At 43.4% G+C, this 12,633-nt stretch overlaps 1 protein-coding gene across 1 annotated transcript in view; it reads left to right on the forward strand.

Moving 5' to 3' along the window:
• VWA3B (von Willebrand factor A domain containing 3B) overlaps positions 1-12,083 on the forward strand; it is an 84,411-nt gene extending 72,328 nt beyond the window's left edge. The window contains exon 29 of the mRNA XM_086481929.1: positions 11,956-12,083. Coding sequence (XP_086338055.1) covers positions 11,956-12,083 — 128 coding nt within the window. The remainder of the gene's footprint in view (positions 1-11,955) is intronic.
• Positions 12,084-12,633: the final 550 nt, after the last annotated feature.

Raw genomic sequence — 12,633 nt, forward strand, 5'->3', positions numbered from 1 at the left:
AGATTTTTAGCATGTGTAACTGTGAAATTTTTTTCCTTGAATCAAAAATAAACTGACTAGGTAGTACTAAATTATTTATGATTTTGCAGACTTGCTTTGGAACTATGAAAAAGAAACAGTGTCAGAGGTTCAACTGTGCTGCTGAAAAGCATCAGTATGAGAAGAGGGAATGGAAAAGCGTATTTGTCACTCATTTGAATTGTTAATTTTGGGTCTTTCTTACCAAATGCCTTTTTCCAAAACTCGTTTTTCACAGACTCAGTCTGTAAGGCACCTGGGAACAGCTGCTGCAGGGAACCCACTCAGTTTTTCACTGGTGCTGACTTTTACATGTATCTGTCCTAAAGTTTTTCCACTGATGGGCACTGTCCCATGAGAACACGGATGAGGTCCTTTGCCATCGAAGACTAACCTCTTGGTACCACAGACTTAGACCAAGGGCTGAATTCTCTCTGACAATTGATATAAAGCCAGTGAAGGCAGAGGAATGTTTCCCTGTTACTGTTACTGTTATTATTTCATTATAAATGAAAGCAGGAGTTGCACCTAGACACATTTAGAAGCCTCTCTAGTCTTATCTCCCAAATAGTGGATAGGTGACTGAGCCCAGTAAAAAAAAAATCCAAATAAAGATTCATTTTCTCTAACAAATGTAATGTGATATTCACTGTTGAAGATGCACCATTTGAAATAGCGCACAGTCGGGGGCATGTAGTGTATTTAGCACTGAAAATTCTCACCTCAACCAAAGTATGACTTGTGGATGTAGTGACACAATTATATGGTTGTCTAGGGCTCTCTGTTAGTAAGGTGATGTCTGATTCTTAGTATTTTTGGCATGCCAAGGTGAATGGACATTAAAGGTTCTTGCAAGGTTGACTGTTGATACCTATGCAATTTCCAGGCAGATGTATGTATTTGTCTTTACATTTGAAGTAAGAGACACTTAACCAAATAGAAACAGAAGGTGGCCAATTAAAGTATACACATGTACATTTTGTGACCCAGCGGTATATTCATATTCGGTGAATTCCAGCTTTTATAGTAACCAATTTAATTGCAGACCTTTTTTGTCTTCCAGATACATGACACGTTTATAACTGGGTCTGACTGGTAGGATATTCTTCTGCTTTGATGTAGCAGCAATATCTCAGGTCTCTTCCTTTATTACTGCCTCTACATTTGGATTCTTCTCTTTTTAGATGTCTTTTGCAGATGAAGACTATTAGATTAATCTTACATTATTATTACATTCCACATATCTTTCTGAACGAATTAGTAAATATGAAAGTTTGCTGCATGATTAAGCAAAGGGTAGTGGAGACAATGTCACCTTACAAGATGGCGTCCGGCTGTCCTGGCACTTCTGGATGCCTAGAGTGTGACACCGTTACTGCAGATTTCAAATGGCAGTGATGGGGTACTGTGCTAGCTGTACCTAGGGGCTCCAGGCCCTGACAGAGCCAGTGATGCAGGGGGCCAAGGACACCTCTGCAGCTGAGCGTAGATTGCTGCATGTTGTTAGAGAGGCTTTTGCATAGATACGTGGGGAAATAATTTCCATCAGTGGCAAAATGAGTAGGACAGAAATACAGAAGACCACTCCACAGTGAGGCAGATTCTCTTGAACAAGTGGCTGAATAAAACTTCCCTTAGTATTCCACTGGGTGCCATACAGATCTGTGAGAAATGCAATCAGGCATGTCAACCAAGCGCGGGATCAAAACTGGCGGCACTGGTAGTCTGAATGGTGAATTCTTCTTCTGCATAAAGGGTGATTATCAATCACTGTTGGTTCTTTGGACAAGCTACATTTAAAGACTGATTTATTACAGAAATAGGGATGCTGATGGATGAGCTCCCTTTTCACTTGTTATTAAGGATCCATTTCACCGTTCCTCTCTGGGTGTGCAGGCTGACCTCAAGAAGCACCTGTCATGGGATAACATTTATTAATTTTCCCTACTGCGTCTCACAAGACTTTTTTCGTGCCTGAGTTTGGTAAAATAGTTTGTTGAGTTGCTTTGTATTAAAGCTGGGAATTGTCAGGATGATTTATTCTTTTCGTTCGAAGATTCCTGTTGGTCCATTTGCACAAAGCAAGCTCAGTCCCAAGTTCCACACCGTGGTGCAGATGTGCAGGAGGTTATGTTTTCATATGCTTACTTCTTTCCACTGATCTGTTTTAAAAAGGCAAGTAGTATTACAGTGGTCTGTCAACAAGATGAATTTTCCAATTAGATCTGCCAGATGGCTGAGCTTGACCAGGACGGCCTGATTTCACGTTCTGTCAATAGAGCATAACCAGATCACTGAAAATCCAGGTTGCTGGTTCCTTGCGCTGCCTCATACAAAGTAGGCAGTGGTGTTGCCTGTCTGGCTTTGGGACTGGCCAAGACTATGCTCAGACTTCTTCCTTGTGAGTCTTTTCCAACTACTAAGATGATGCTTTTTCTGTTCACTTCCCCCCTGCCCCCACTTCTGTTTCTTTTTGGTAAAGAAAGATAGCCTATAAAACAAAAAAAAGAGAAGAAAGTCATATTCACCCCCACCTGCCTGTGTCATTCTGGATCAAACTCTGGACCCCAGGAGCTGGGACTCAGCCCCTGGCATTCAGCATTACACGCATTCATTAGTGATGCACAAGAGGGTAAAAAAGAAATACTTCATACTGGAGTGCTCAGTTGAGCAAGAGAAAGGCGTAGGAAGAGAACACCTGCCAGTTAGCTGTCGTATTGCTCGTGCGGCTGTGAAACTCCCGAGGTCCAAGGGAAGTAAGGATAAAAGGGGAAATGAGAGTAAAGGCTTTTATGAGACCAGCTGATAGAACTGGAGGAAGCGGAAAAGCTTCTGAGAGTGAATTCCTTTAGAAAGGCATCAGTAACCTCCTACTCAGTTGTGAAACCATGAAATCAGATCAGTCCTCTTTTACAAGAAAAAAGGCAGCTTCGTGGGAGAAGTTTGTACAGCAAACATTGACTCAGCCTGCCCAGGTACGCAAAGGACATTTTCCTCCATGGCTATTTCCTTTCTTGCCTAGTGAGAACACTGCTAGCTTGGCCGCTGCATAAATACAGCTGAGCTCCAAAGGGCTCAGTCCTTTGATAAACAACACTGCGAGAGATCACATAGGTGCTCTTAACCACACATCCACATTGCTCCAAGTGGATCTGGGGCCACCTGTGATGACCTCTTGTTGATAAAATGAGGGTGTCAGCATCAAGCCTGAGGTTTTTTTCCCCAGCTCTGAGGTATTTCTCCTGGCAGGAGGGTGCCTGGCAGAGGTGGGTGCAGGCTTATGCTGACTGCTCTTGAAAACTGAGCAGTTGGCAATGGCAGTCCTCCCCACTCTGGCCCTGGAGCCAGGCCAACAGCACTAAGCAACCGCTGTCCCTAACCAAGTCACGACGGGAGGTTTGCTGGTGAAGCCTTGCTGCTTCTGCAGAGACATGCCTCAAACCGGCTCAGTAGTACCCACGTTCCAATTTAACAGAAAACACACACTGAAGGGCAAAACTGTGTGAGGGTTGATTTCAGCACATCATAAGCTCAACCTCCCAATTACAGGGCTGTAAGAAAAGGTTAGAAGCAAATGAATACAAACACATCTGTGGCCTAAACTGAACACCAGCTCTTTTTGCCCAGCTTTTCCACTCCAACCAGCTCTTAAGGTTGGGGCCTCAGCACTGACAGTGCCACCCCTTCCTCTGAAAGTTGCCCCACGTCTCAGTCCTTAGCAAGTTTAGAAGAGGTCATCGTCCACCTCCAGTGGCATTCCCCGCTCCAGGCAGTTTCCTCCACATGTAACTCAGAGCTGAGCGATACGGCATCTGTGCAGCTGCCTCACTGTTTTCCATACGATCTTTAGCTGCCTGAGGCTTTTGTGGGAAGGATGCTGGGACATTCAGGATGCAGGCTGCGACACGTGGTCACAGCTACTGGGATCGCTTTTGTGATTGTAAGCTGATTTTTCTCTATGTCAGACAGTGATGAGGAGACTGGAGATCTGTGCACACCTTGTCTTTGTTTTATGTCGTGTGTCTCCAGCAGAGAAGAAAGAAGGTCAAAGAGGGATGGAGATTTAGGACAGGAGATGCCATAGTTTTCAGGGAAGCTGATGAGACAGAGATATTTTAGAACTTTTCCGCAGACTGTTCATGCCTTTTTCCTCTGGAAATAGCCTTTCATTCAGAGAGAAATGGCTATGGACAGGTATACAAGGTCTTCCGGGCAACCATTGTACGGTTCAGCGTAAAAAGAAGTACGATGATGTATCACAGGGCCTCATTTGACAAGGTGGTGGTTTTTTATTTCCTAGAGCTTGCCTTTGATTTCATCGATACATTTATCCCCCAGCATCTGAGTAGTTCTTCTGTGACATTGCATTGGGACTATTGTCCTCAGTTTCAGTAGTTTCAAAAAATAATTACTGTAATTGAATTTCACAGGAGTGGTTAAGGCAGGATTAGATGGAAGTCTTTTGATTATAGGACTGTGGCTAATTCCAATACCTTAGTTCCCTTGAGGTAAGCTGTGAGTTTCAGGCTCAGCTGAGCTCTAAGGCTCAAGGCTAACCTGAACAGTCTGGCAGATCTTCCCTGGTTTTGCTGTAAAGGTACAGAACAGAACAAACTTATTCAAACCTGCACCAACCTTTCTTCTCAGGAGCTCACAAGCTCCAGCGAAGCTCTCTCTAATCCGGGAATGTATTCTGAGTTCACAGCACAGCACATCTGAGTCCACATATAGGTTATACATTTTTTGCCTCTCCTGCTTATCCTTTTTAATTTTTCCAGGCAGACTTCTTCTGCAAACAGCTCTGTCACTGCCCTAGGTCATCCAGAAGCCACATGAAGGTGGTAAGCAGGCTGCATTGGTTTAAGATCCACCCTGCACTACGAGAGCTACGCACCTGCTAGTATGCTCAGAGTTAAAGCAGAGCTTCGTTGCTTGTTCTTGAAAACAAAATCTAGGTCAGCAGTAAATAATAAACACTTGTGGACACTGACTTTTCAAGCTCAGCATTCTCTTCGGATTAAATCACTAACATTCCGTCCTCCTTGGAGTGTCCTGCTGGCCTCTACCTGAAGGCAGAGCTGGTGCCTACGTGGTGCCACAATGCCACTACTGTGCCTGCGCTCCAGGTACCATGCTGGCTGGAGCTATTGCAGGGTCTGGCTCTGCAGTATGGGGGTCTTTGGGGCGTTAGTCTCCTGGCTTGCTGAGATGAAGTGAGATTGCGCTTGCTAGGAACGTGAAGGAGGATTTCTGGGGGGGCTGGTGTGCTTACATAACAGCAATTTGTGGAATTACCATCTCCTCATGCTCTTTCTGACACAACATACCATGAATCTTCTCACTTTTCATGGCTCAAACAGAAAACCAAACCTTTTACCAAGAAATGTGTGTGGGGAGTGAATTCAGGCAATGCGGTGAACACAGATGGGGAATATAGCTGAAAATGTATTGTTTTCTTCCCATTGTTCTTCGTGTTTTTCATCTTCTCTGCCTGTCTGCAGAACCTGGCTTTGTCCTGAAAGTCTTTCCACATATGATGCATTCACTTACCACCCACAGATGCTACCTGTTTATTCTTTCCTGTTGTTTTCATTGATCTAACATGACAGTCACCTTGAAGTGAAAGAGCTTTGCCCTTGCTAGGCATGCAAAGTATTAAAAAATATAAATATAAAGAGTAGCATGCAAAATACAGGGGCTAGGCAAGTTTTTATAGGGATTGCTGTTGTAGGAGGTCATGGATACTGAATCCAAGATGTCCATAAAAAGGCAAGATGCTGTTGGATTGAATAGATAACTCACAGAATGGTGACAGACTAGACACTAAGGCAGGGTATGCTATACTTTTCAGTATTTATTCTGGTATCCATTTTTTCCTGAGCAGAAGCATATTTGGGTACTTACTGACCAGTTTTTCGTTCACATCAAGACGGGTGACATGGCGTCAGTATGTAATTTGCCTGCAGAAAAATTGTAAGAGGTATGTCACCAGAGGAAAAAAATCTTTCACAAGAAAGTACCTGCCAAGGATAACCACCAAACTTTCTTTCCTGCAGCTGCTTTACAGATGAAGGAAACTCAGACCCTCCCTTGCCAAACGAGAGGCAGCACTTCAGCTTCACAGCTTGGTATTAAGCGCTTCAATATTTTTTGGCACACAAATTTAAAAATATGTTTTCAGACAATTACATTGTGAGTATGCCTGCAGTGCTGGCAGCTGAGTGTTGGTCTGTTTGTTCTCTTAATTAAATAGATGGCTAAATGCATTTAGCCACATTAGCGTTGGCTGGGGTAAGTGGTGCTGTACTTGCTAGTCCCGTGCAGCTCTGCCAGTCAGACAGCAGCTCCACACTGTCACTGTGAGCTTTCATCCTGAGCACAAAAGCTACACATAGACTTCCTTTGTGTCTTCCTTGACAAAATTAATTTTCTTTGCCCCTTTCTCATTTTTGTACCATGGAATCTGTAGCTTAATTCTGGCTGCAAGAGCAGCAGGAGATTGCATATTTTACTGCCACAGAGAAATGGGTTACACTCAAGGGAAAAGATTAAGAGGATGTGTTTTATAAATGGCGCAAAACAGCAAAGCCCCATCATTTTCCATAGTTGGTGGGCATTTGGGGCATCCTTTCTCCTGTACATGTATGACACTTTGTGCAGGGTGGAATCTGGTCCACTGAGAGGAACTTTCCTAGGGACAAGCTGGCAGCTGACTAGTAACTTGTAGTCCATTTTTCTCCTTTTTTCCAAGCCTACATACCCTGTATTGCTTAAAAAGAGATCCATGCATTCAAATGACCAGTCTGTGCAGGTTTAGCCATAACCTGTACAATTTGACTACAAAAGCCTTGAAGTTCACAGCATGCCAAAGCACAATATTCCTCGCCTCCCACCATTAGCCGTGTCTCCCACCGAAACTTTTGTTCCTGTGTATATGTGACCTTATGCATATGTGGTTTTTATGTGCTTTGTCAAGTACTTTTTAACTTCAAAGAAGTCAGGGAGAAGCTGAGAGGTCAGGTCCACTCCTTCACAGAAACTGGCAAAGACAGATCTGAGAATTATTATGTAGTCGCTCGGGCGGAATAGGTAATAAAAAGGAAAGTTTTCTTTTATTACTCGCTGTATCTACAAGCACATCTATTGCTGTTTTGCCTTTTTTTTTTTCTTGAATTAGATTATGAGTACTTCTGCAAGAACTTGGGTCTTCTTACAAGCTATGTAATACTAAGCTCAACGGCACTGCAGTTTTGATCTTTCCAGCAGCGGCCCCAGATAACTTTAAGGGGCTGGACACCAATGTACATGACTTCAAGTTAATTCCCATAATATGCACCTAGTGCTTATGACTATATAATACTTTTAAAATGCACCTCATTTGTGACCTAAATGGGTTTTTATGAACTAAAATGTGCAAAAGAAAGTTAGCCAACTCAGTGGTAAGACCCACGCTTGACAATTTTCATCTGAGAGTCGAAATCTAAAAGCAAGCACTTGGTGAGGAGTACATGTGTGTCCAGGAGACAGGTTTAGCATCTGAGCTGAGTGGGAGGAAAATCCAGTGATCCACGACATAGATGCGATGCTCAGGAATACAGTAGCCACAAATATGCTTCCTGAGGTAGTCTAAATAAATTAAGGAACTTTGAAAGTCTCTATTTTTTTTCTCTTCAGACTCACAGAATTGAAACAAAGAGGATGAAGTCCAGCTGCCTAGACACATGTGTCCAGTGCTATCTGAGATGCCTCAGGGTCTCCAAGACATCTGGTTCAGGCTGGCATAGATGACATAAGACTAGTGGAAGACTCGTTTGGTCTGGCTGCTCGCTGCTGGGCGAGGTAATCCACAGCACCTAAAATAGCACTGAACCCTGTCAGTGAAGTCATTCCTTCTGGTGAATACTGCAGGAGAGGCTTAGGTTTGTCTGTTTATAACCATTACCATTTATATCTGCTTAATTATGTGAAGAGTGGAAGAAATAATTTTGCCCTTAGAAAGCTTTAGAAAAACAAAGGGACGCCTACAGATACTAAGGCATGCCACCAAAAAAACCCAACAAAACTCTCATTAAAAACATTCTCTGAGCTGCTGCCTGGAAAGTTATAGAGAGAACATTTATCCATTCTGCAAGATACATTGAAAAATCATTCAAGTCTAAAAAATAGTCATAAATGACATAAAAATGTTAACATAACCACCATCCTGAAACTTGCTGATGGCAAAGCCAGGTCTTTTACCTGGACTGCAAAGAGAAAGGCTTCCTGGCTGAGGAAACAGCACCTTTTTTTAATCTGTGGCAACCTACAGGTGGGTTCAGCTGTGCATGGAGTTTCGGGCCCTGTCAGCGCCATTCTCCCTTGCTGACTTGCTCTCGTACTTGACACACTTGCTCTCTGTGTTTGTTCAAACAGTGCTTCACTAGTGGAAGGCTCTTTTCTCCTACCAGCCTGGCAAAGAAAACAAGAAAGGGAGCTTGTCTCTTATTTGAGAGCACTCTTTGCTTGCAGTTGCATGCCCTGGGGTGCATCAGGGTGCCTAAAGAGACAGGCATTTACAGAGACATTCAAAAATACTTGTTTCTGGGCCTGAAAACCCCACAAAATGTGTAAGTTACCCTAAAACTCTGGCCCAGGGTTCCCTCCAGGGGTATGTGACTTGAGGGTACAGATGCTGCATGCGTAATGCCCAGCACCCAGCAGCATCCAGCCCCGAGCTCTGGTCAGGCCCCGCAGGGACCTCACTGTCAGGCGAGGCCGCAGGGACCATGCTGGCTGCCTGAGCCCAGCTGAAGCCTGAGCTTGCCCTGCTGAATCATTATTTGAGGGGACAAAAATACCCCAGCCACCCCAGCTGTCCAATTCTTTGGACACAAAGAATTTGCGGAGTAAGATTTGAGGTGGGAAGAGCGATTTGTTTGCCATTCTTTTATTTCTTTACTTTGGTCTTGCAGACAAGGTGATGGATACGTTCCCCAGTGCCATTTATACTGAGCCACAGCTGTGCTTTCCAGCACCTGATTTTTTTTGTTGTGAATTGTAGCAAACAGGACTATTCCATACAGCGAACTCAGGTTTTCCTTTAAGCTAACACCCTCTGCTGTTCACTCCTGAATATTATGCATAAACAAAATGTACCTATGATCAAAGTGACTACTGACTTCTGTGTGGTACAGTGTTTTCTAGACTACTGTCCTAATTTTATTTTTGTTATTCTTTAAAACTAGTACAGCAGTGATTTAGACACCTGACCTACCCTGTGTGTCTTTCAGAAAAAGTAACATGCAGCGACATCACTTTTCAATACTTTCGATGTAGTATAAAACTTTGGGATTTATATCAGAAAATATCTGCGACTCCTGCAGTGCCAAGGATGGCCTAATCGCACTTTGATGCTGTTGAATATTGGGGCCTTAGTTTAGCAATCAGAAGTTTGTGAAGCTGATTTTTCTTACTTTTTATGCTATATTTTTGTTTGACATAGTTATGAAAGTTGAATGGAAATTCATTGTGAATGATGATCGCTCACATTTAATAGGTTTTGATTTTGGAGAAGACACTTCTTTTCTGTGTTTAAAGAGTCCATGTGAATGAGTTATCAGATTCTGAATTATCATGTAAAGCAGACACCTGGGCTTGCCTACCTCTGAATTACAGGCACACACCATTCCTCAGCTGCTTATGTACTGATTGGCCCGTGCTTTGAGGATAGGGTCAAGGCAAATGAAATAGGCCTAGAATGAAATATTATCTGTCACTGGGAGAAGGGTGCTAAAACCAAAAGGACTTTTAGTTCTTCCCTGTGAAATACAGCTACATGGCAGCGGCAGAAGAAACTGCTAAGCTCTCCTCCCCAGTCTCTCAGTAGCATGACACAAGTGTCTGAAGCTCAGTTTTAGTCTTCTTATCTCTGCAAAGAACCACCTAGCACATTGGGCTTTCTAGCAGTCCCTATCTCCCTTGGCAAGAAAAGGGTTTAAGGGTAACCTCACTTTAGGAATGCTATTTTCTAGGGGCATGAAACTTGTCCTTCGGTGCTATTCTCCATATAGCATAAGGCAATCAACGAGGAGCTAAGCTTTATGAATATAATCTGCCAAAACATTCCTTTCCCTCTCACCATTACCAGAATCAAATCAGCCAGTATTTGTTGTTCTGTGTGTAGGCAGGTGCAAGCATGGTTAATTCTTACCAGCTACTCAGCATTTCAGCAGGATTAATCTCATGAGTTTTTCTGTCTTACTGCCAGCCTCTGAAGCTATTTCCAAAAACTCTCTGGGCCTGTCTCTAGCCCTTAGGATTGCTGACCACCCAAAGTTTTCCCTGAGTTTACTCTGTACTGAAAAAAAAGAGGCACCATCCTGGGAAATCCCTTTTCCCTGTTGCAGCTGTGCTGCCATTTCTCGTTCAACTTTCCAAGAGGCACCAGAAGATTAGCTGCAATCTCTTTGCAGGCTGCTAATCCAGAGTGCTGTACCGCAGTGCCTCGCTGTCCCTCTGAATATGACATTAAGTAAACAATAAACAGAATAGTGTTCATAGGTGCTACAGCGATATTAGCAAAGATGTACTGATACCCCTGGCCTGAGCACCGCTGAAATAGCTGTAATACCCCTGAGGCAATTCCACAAGCCTACTCAGGCCAGGAGGTACAGGGTGATGCACAGTCCTCCTCATTCCTTCTGCATGGGCAGCATCAACTTTCAAATTTATATTTTGCTGACAGTTAATGATACGGAGGGTCTTTGGTCATTGTATAGGATTTTTGAATATGTTATTAGTTTGCTGAAATAAAACTGCTGTTGATATGCAACTAGGACAAGCTGGCCTGAAACTAGGATGATTTCACTGTCTTGACAAACATATGCATCCTGATAAGCTATGATAGGCTCTGCCAGTTCATGATAAGTTATCATGCCTTAACGATCTGTGTGTGTGTGTCTAAGTTAAAAGGAGTTAGGGCACAGGTAGCCTAGTGCTCACTCTACAAAAGAAGATATCTCCCCCAAAGAGAGACAGAAGAGCCATCTAACAAGAACCTGCCTCTCCCATCAAGACAGCAGTGAGAGCCAGTAAGGCGCTCAGTTCAGGTGAATGGGTGAGCATTGGGACAGCATTAATCACTGACCCGAGCTCTCAGACAGCTTCTTTGTTCATGCAAATCTTGTATACAGTATGTTCTCATTGGCAAAGGTTTCTGGTGTCTTTGCCTTTGTTGTCTGTGGTCATCTCAATATCATAACACAACTGTTCCCACCTGCCCCAGCAAGCTCTTTAAAAGCTATTTCTTATTTCAGCCTTTCACCCTTGCGTCATCTAATTTGTGTGAGCTGGGTCTGGCCATATCTGCCAGTGACACCATAGTCTGAGTACTGCAGGTCTGGCTGTGGGTAGTTCGTATCATGTTGGACTGCTGCTGCCCTGCTTTACTCTCTGGTTTGCAGAAAGTCATATAAAGACATTTAACGGTGGCAGACAAATGAAGATTCAGCAGGTCTCAGCACTCTCTACTGAAATATTGAACTTTCTGTTACATCTTCAAATGCTTGCTTTTTACGGCTATCATTAACACCAGTATTAGCGAGGCATGCTTTACGCTTTGAGCCTTGTATACAGCAAATGGAAATAAATGGTGTTTAAATAAATAAATGGTGCTAAAATAACTCCAAAGCTAAATAAAGAAGATGGATAGGGGTTTTTTCTTCTCCTCTTTGTTCAGTGGTTGAGGTAAGTCACTGCTTTCCCATAGGAGGCATCAGACTGCTTGGAGTGCTGTTGAAATTAGGGTCAGCACATGGACGTTTGGAGCAGTTAGACCCTGGTAGCTTTCCCACACACTTTAGTTCTGCAGTTTCTTTAGTTCTAAGCTTACAACTTGGCACAGTGCTTACAGAAAGCAGGTAGACACATACCGCTCATCATTTGTCTTGTGTATCTCAGGACACAGTCCGTCTTGCAGTCTGGACAGACTGTTGTTAGATCCAAGTCAAGATATTTATGAGTTCGTGAAAGAGACGTCTTTAATCTCTGATTCTGTGATTACCAACATCGGGCTGCAGACTCATTAGTGAGGCCCAGCAATGACGGCAACTGCCTTCATAAAGCACAGTGACAAAAGCTTTTAAGCCCTACTTTATATTTCATGTAAGTGTTTCTCTTCCCTTGCGCTTGCTGCTAATGGACCACCATTATGGGACTGAAAATGCCAATTTATTGTTTGGAGGAGTTGGGCTGTATCCCTATCAGTGCCTCAGGCCTGACCAGCATTTCGCTGAAATTCCCCTAGAGACATAGGACAGTTTTATTTTCACTGAGAGATAGGGTTATCCTGAGAAGCAACACAAAAAATAAGCATTTCTATGTATACTTATTATCCCAAGCTAGTCACCTGGGAAACATTAACAAGGCTGCATTTGCAATCATGTTTGTTTAAACAGAGCAGCATGAAAATTCAGAGAAAAATCTCCACAGCTCCCTGAGCATCTGTAGTGCTTCTGCACAGCTCACCGAGCCTGTGTCTTCAGGCAGTTTGACTCGCACAGGATGGTAAGTGAATTCACAGGCAGGCTTGCAGTCAGTCAGCGGGAATTTCCACACCTCTCGGGCCACAAGCCGTGT

This window comes from Leptosomus discolor, chromosome 1 (assembly GCF_034619465.1).
Source record: "Leptosomus discolor isolate bLepDis1 chromosome 1, bLepDis1.hap2, whole genome shotgun sequence".
Lineage (NCBI taxonomy): Eukaryota > Metazoa > Chordata > Aves > Leptosomiformes > Leptosomidae > Leptosomus > Leptosomus discolor.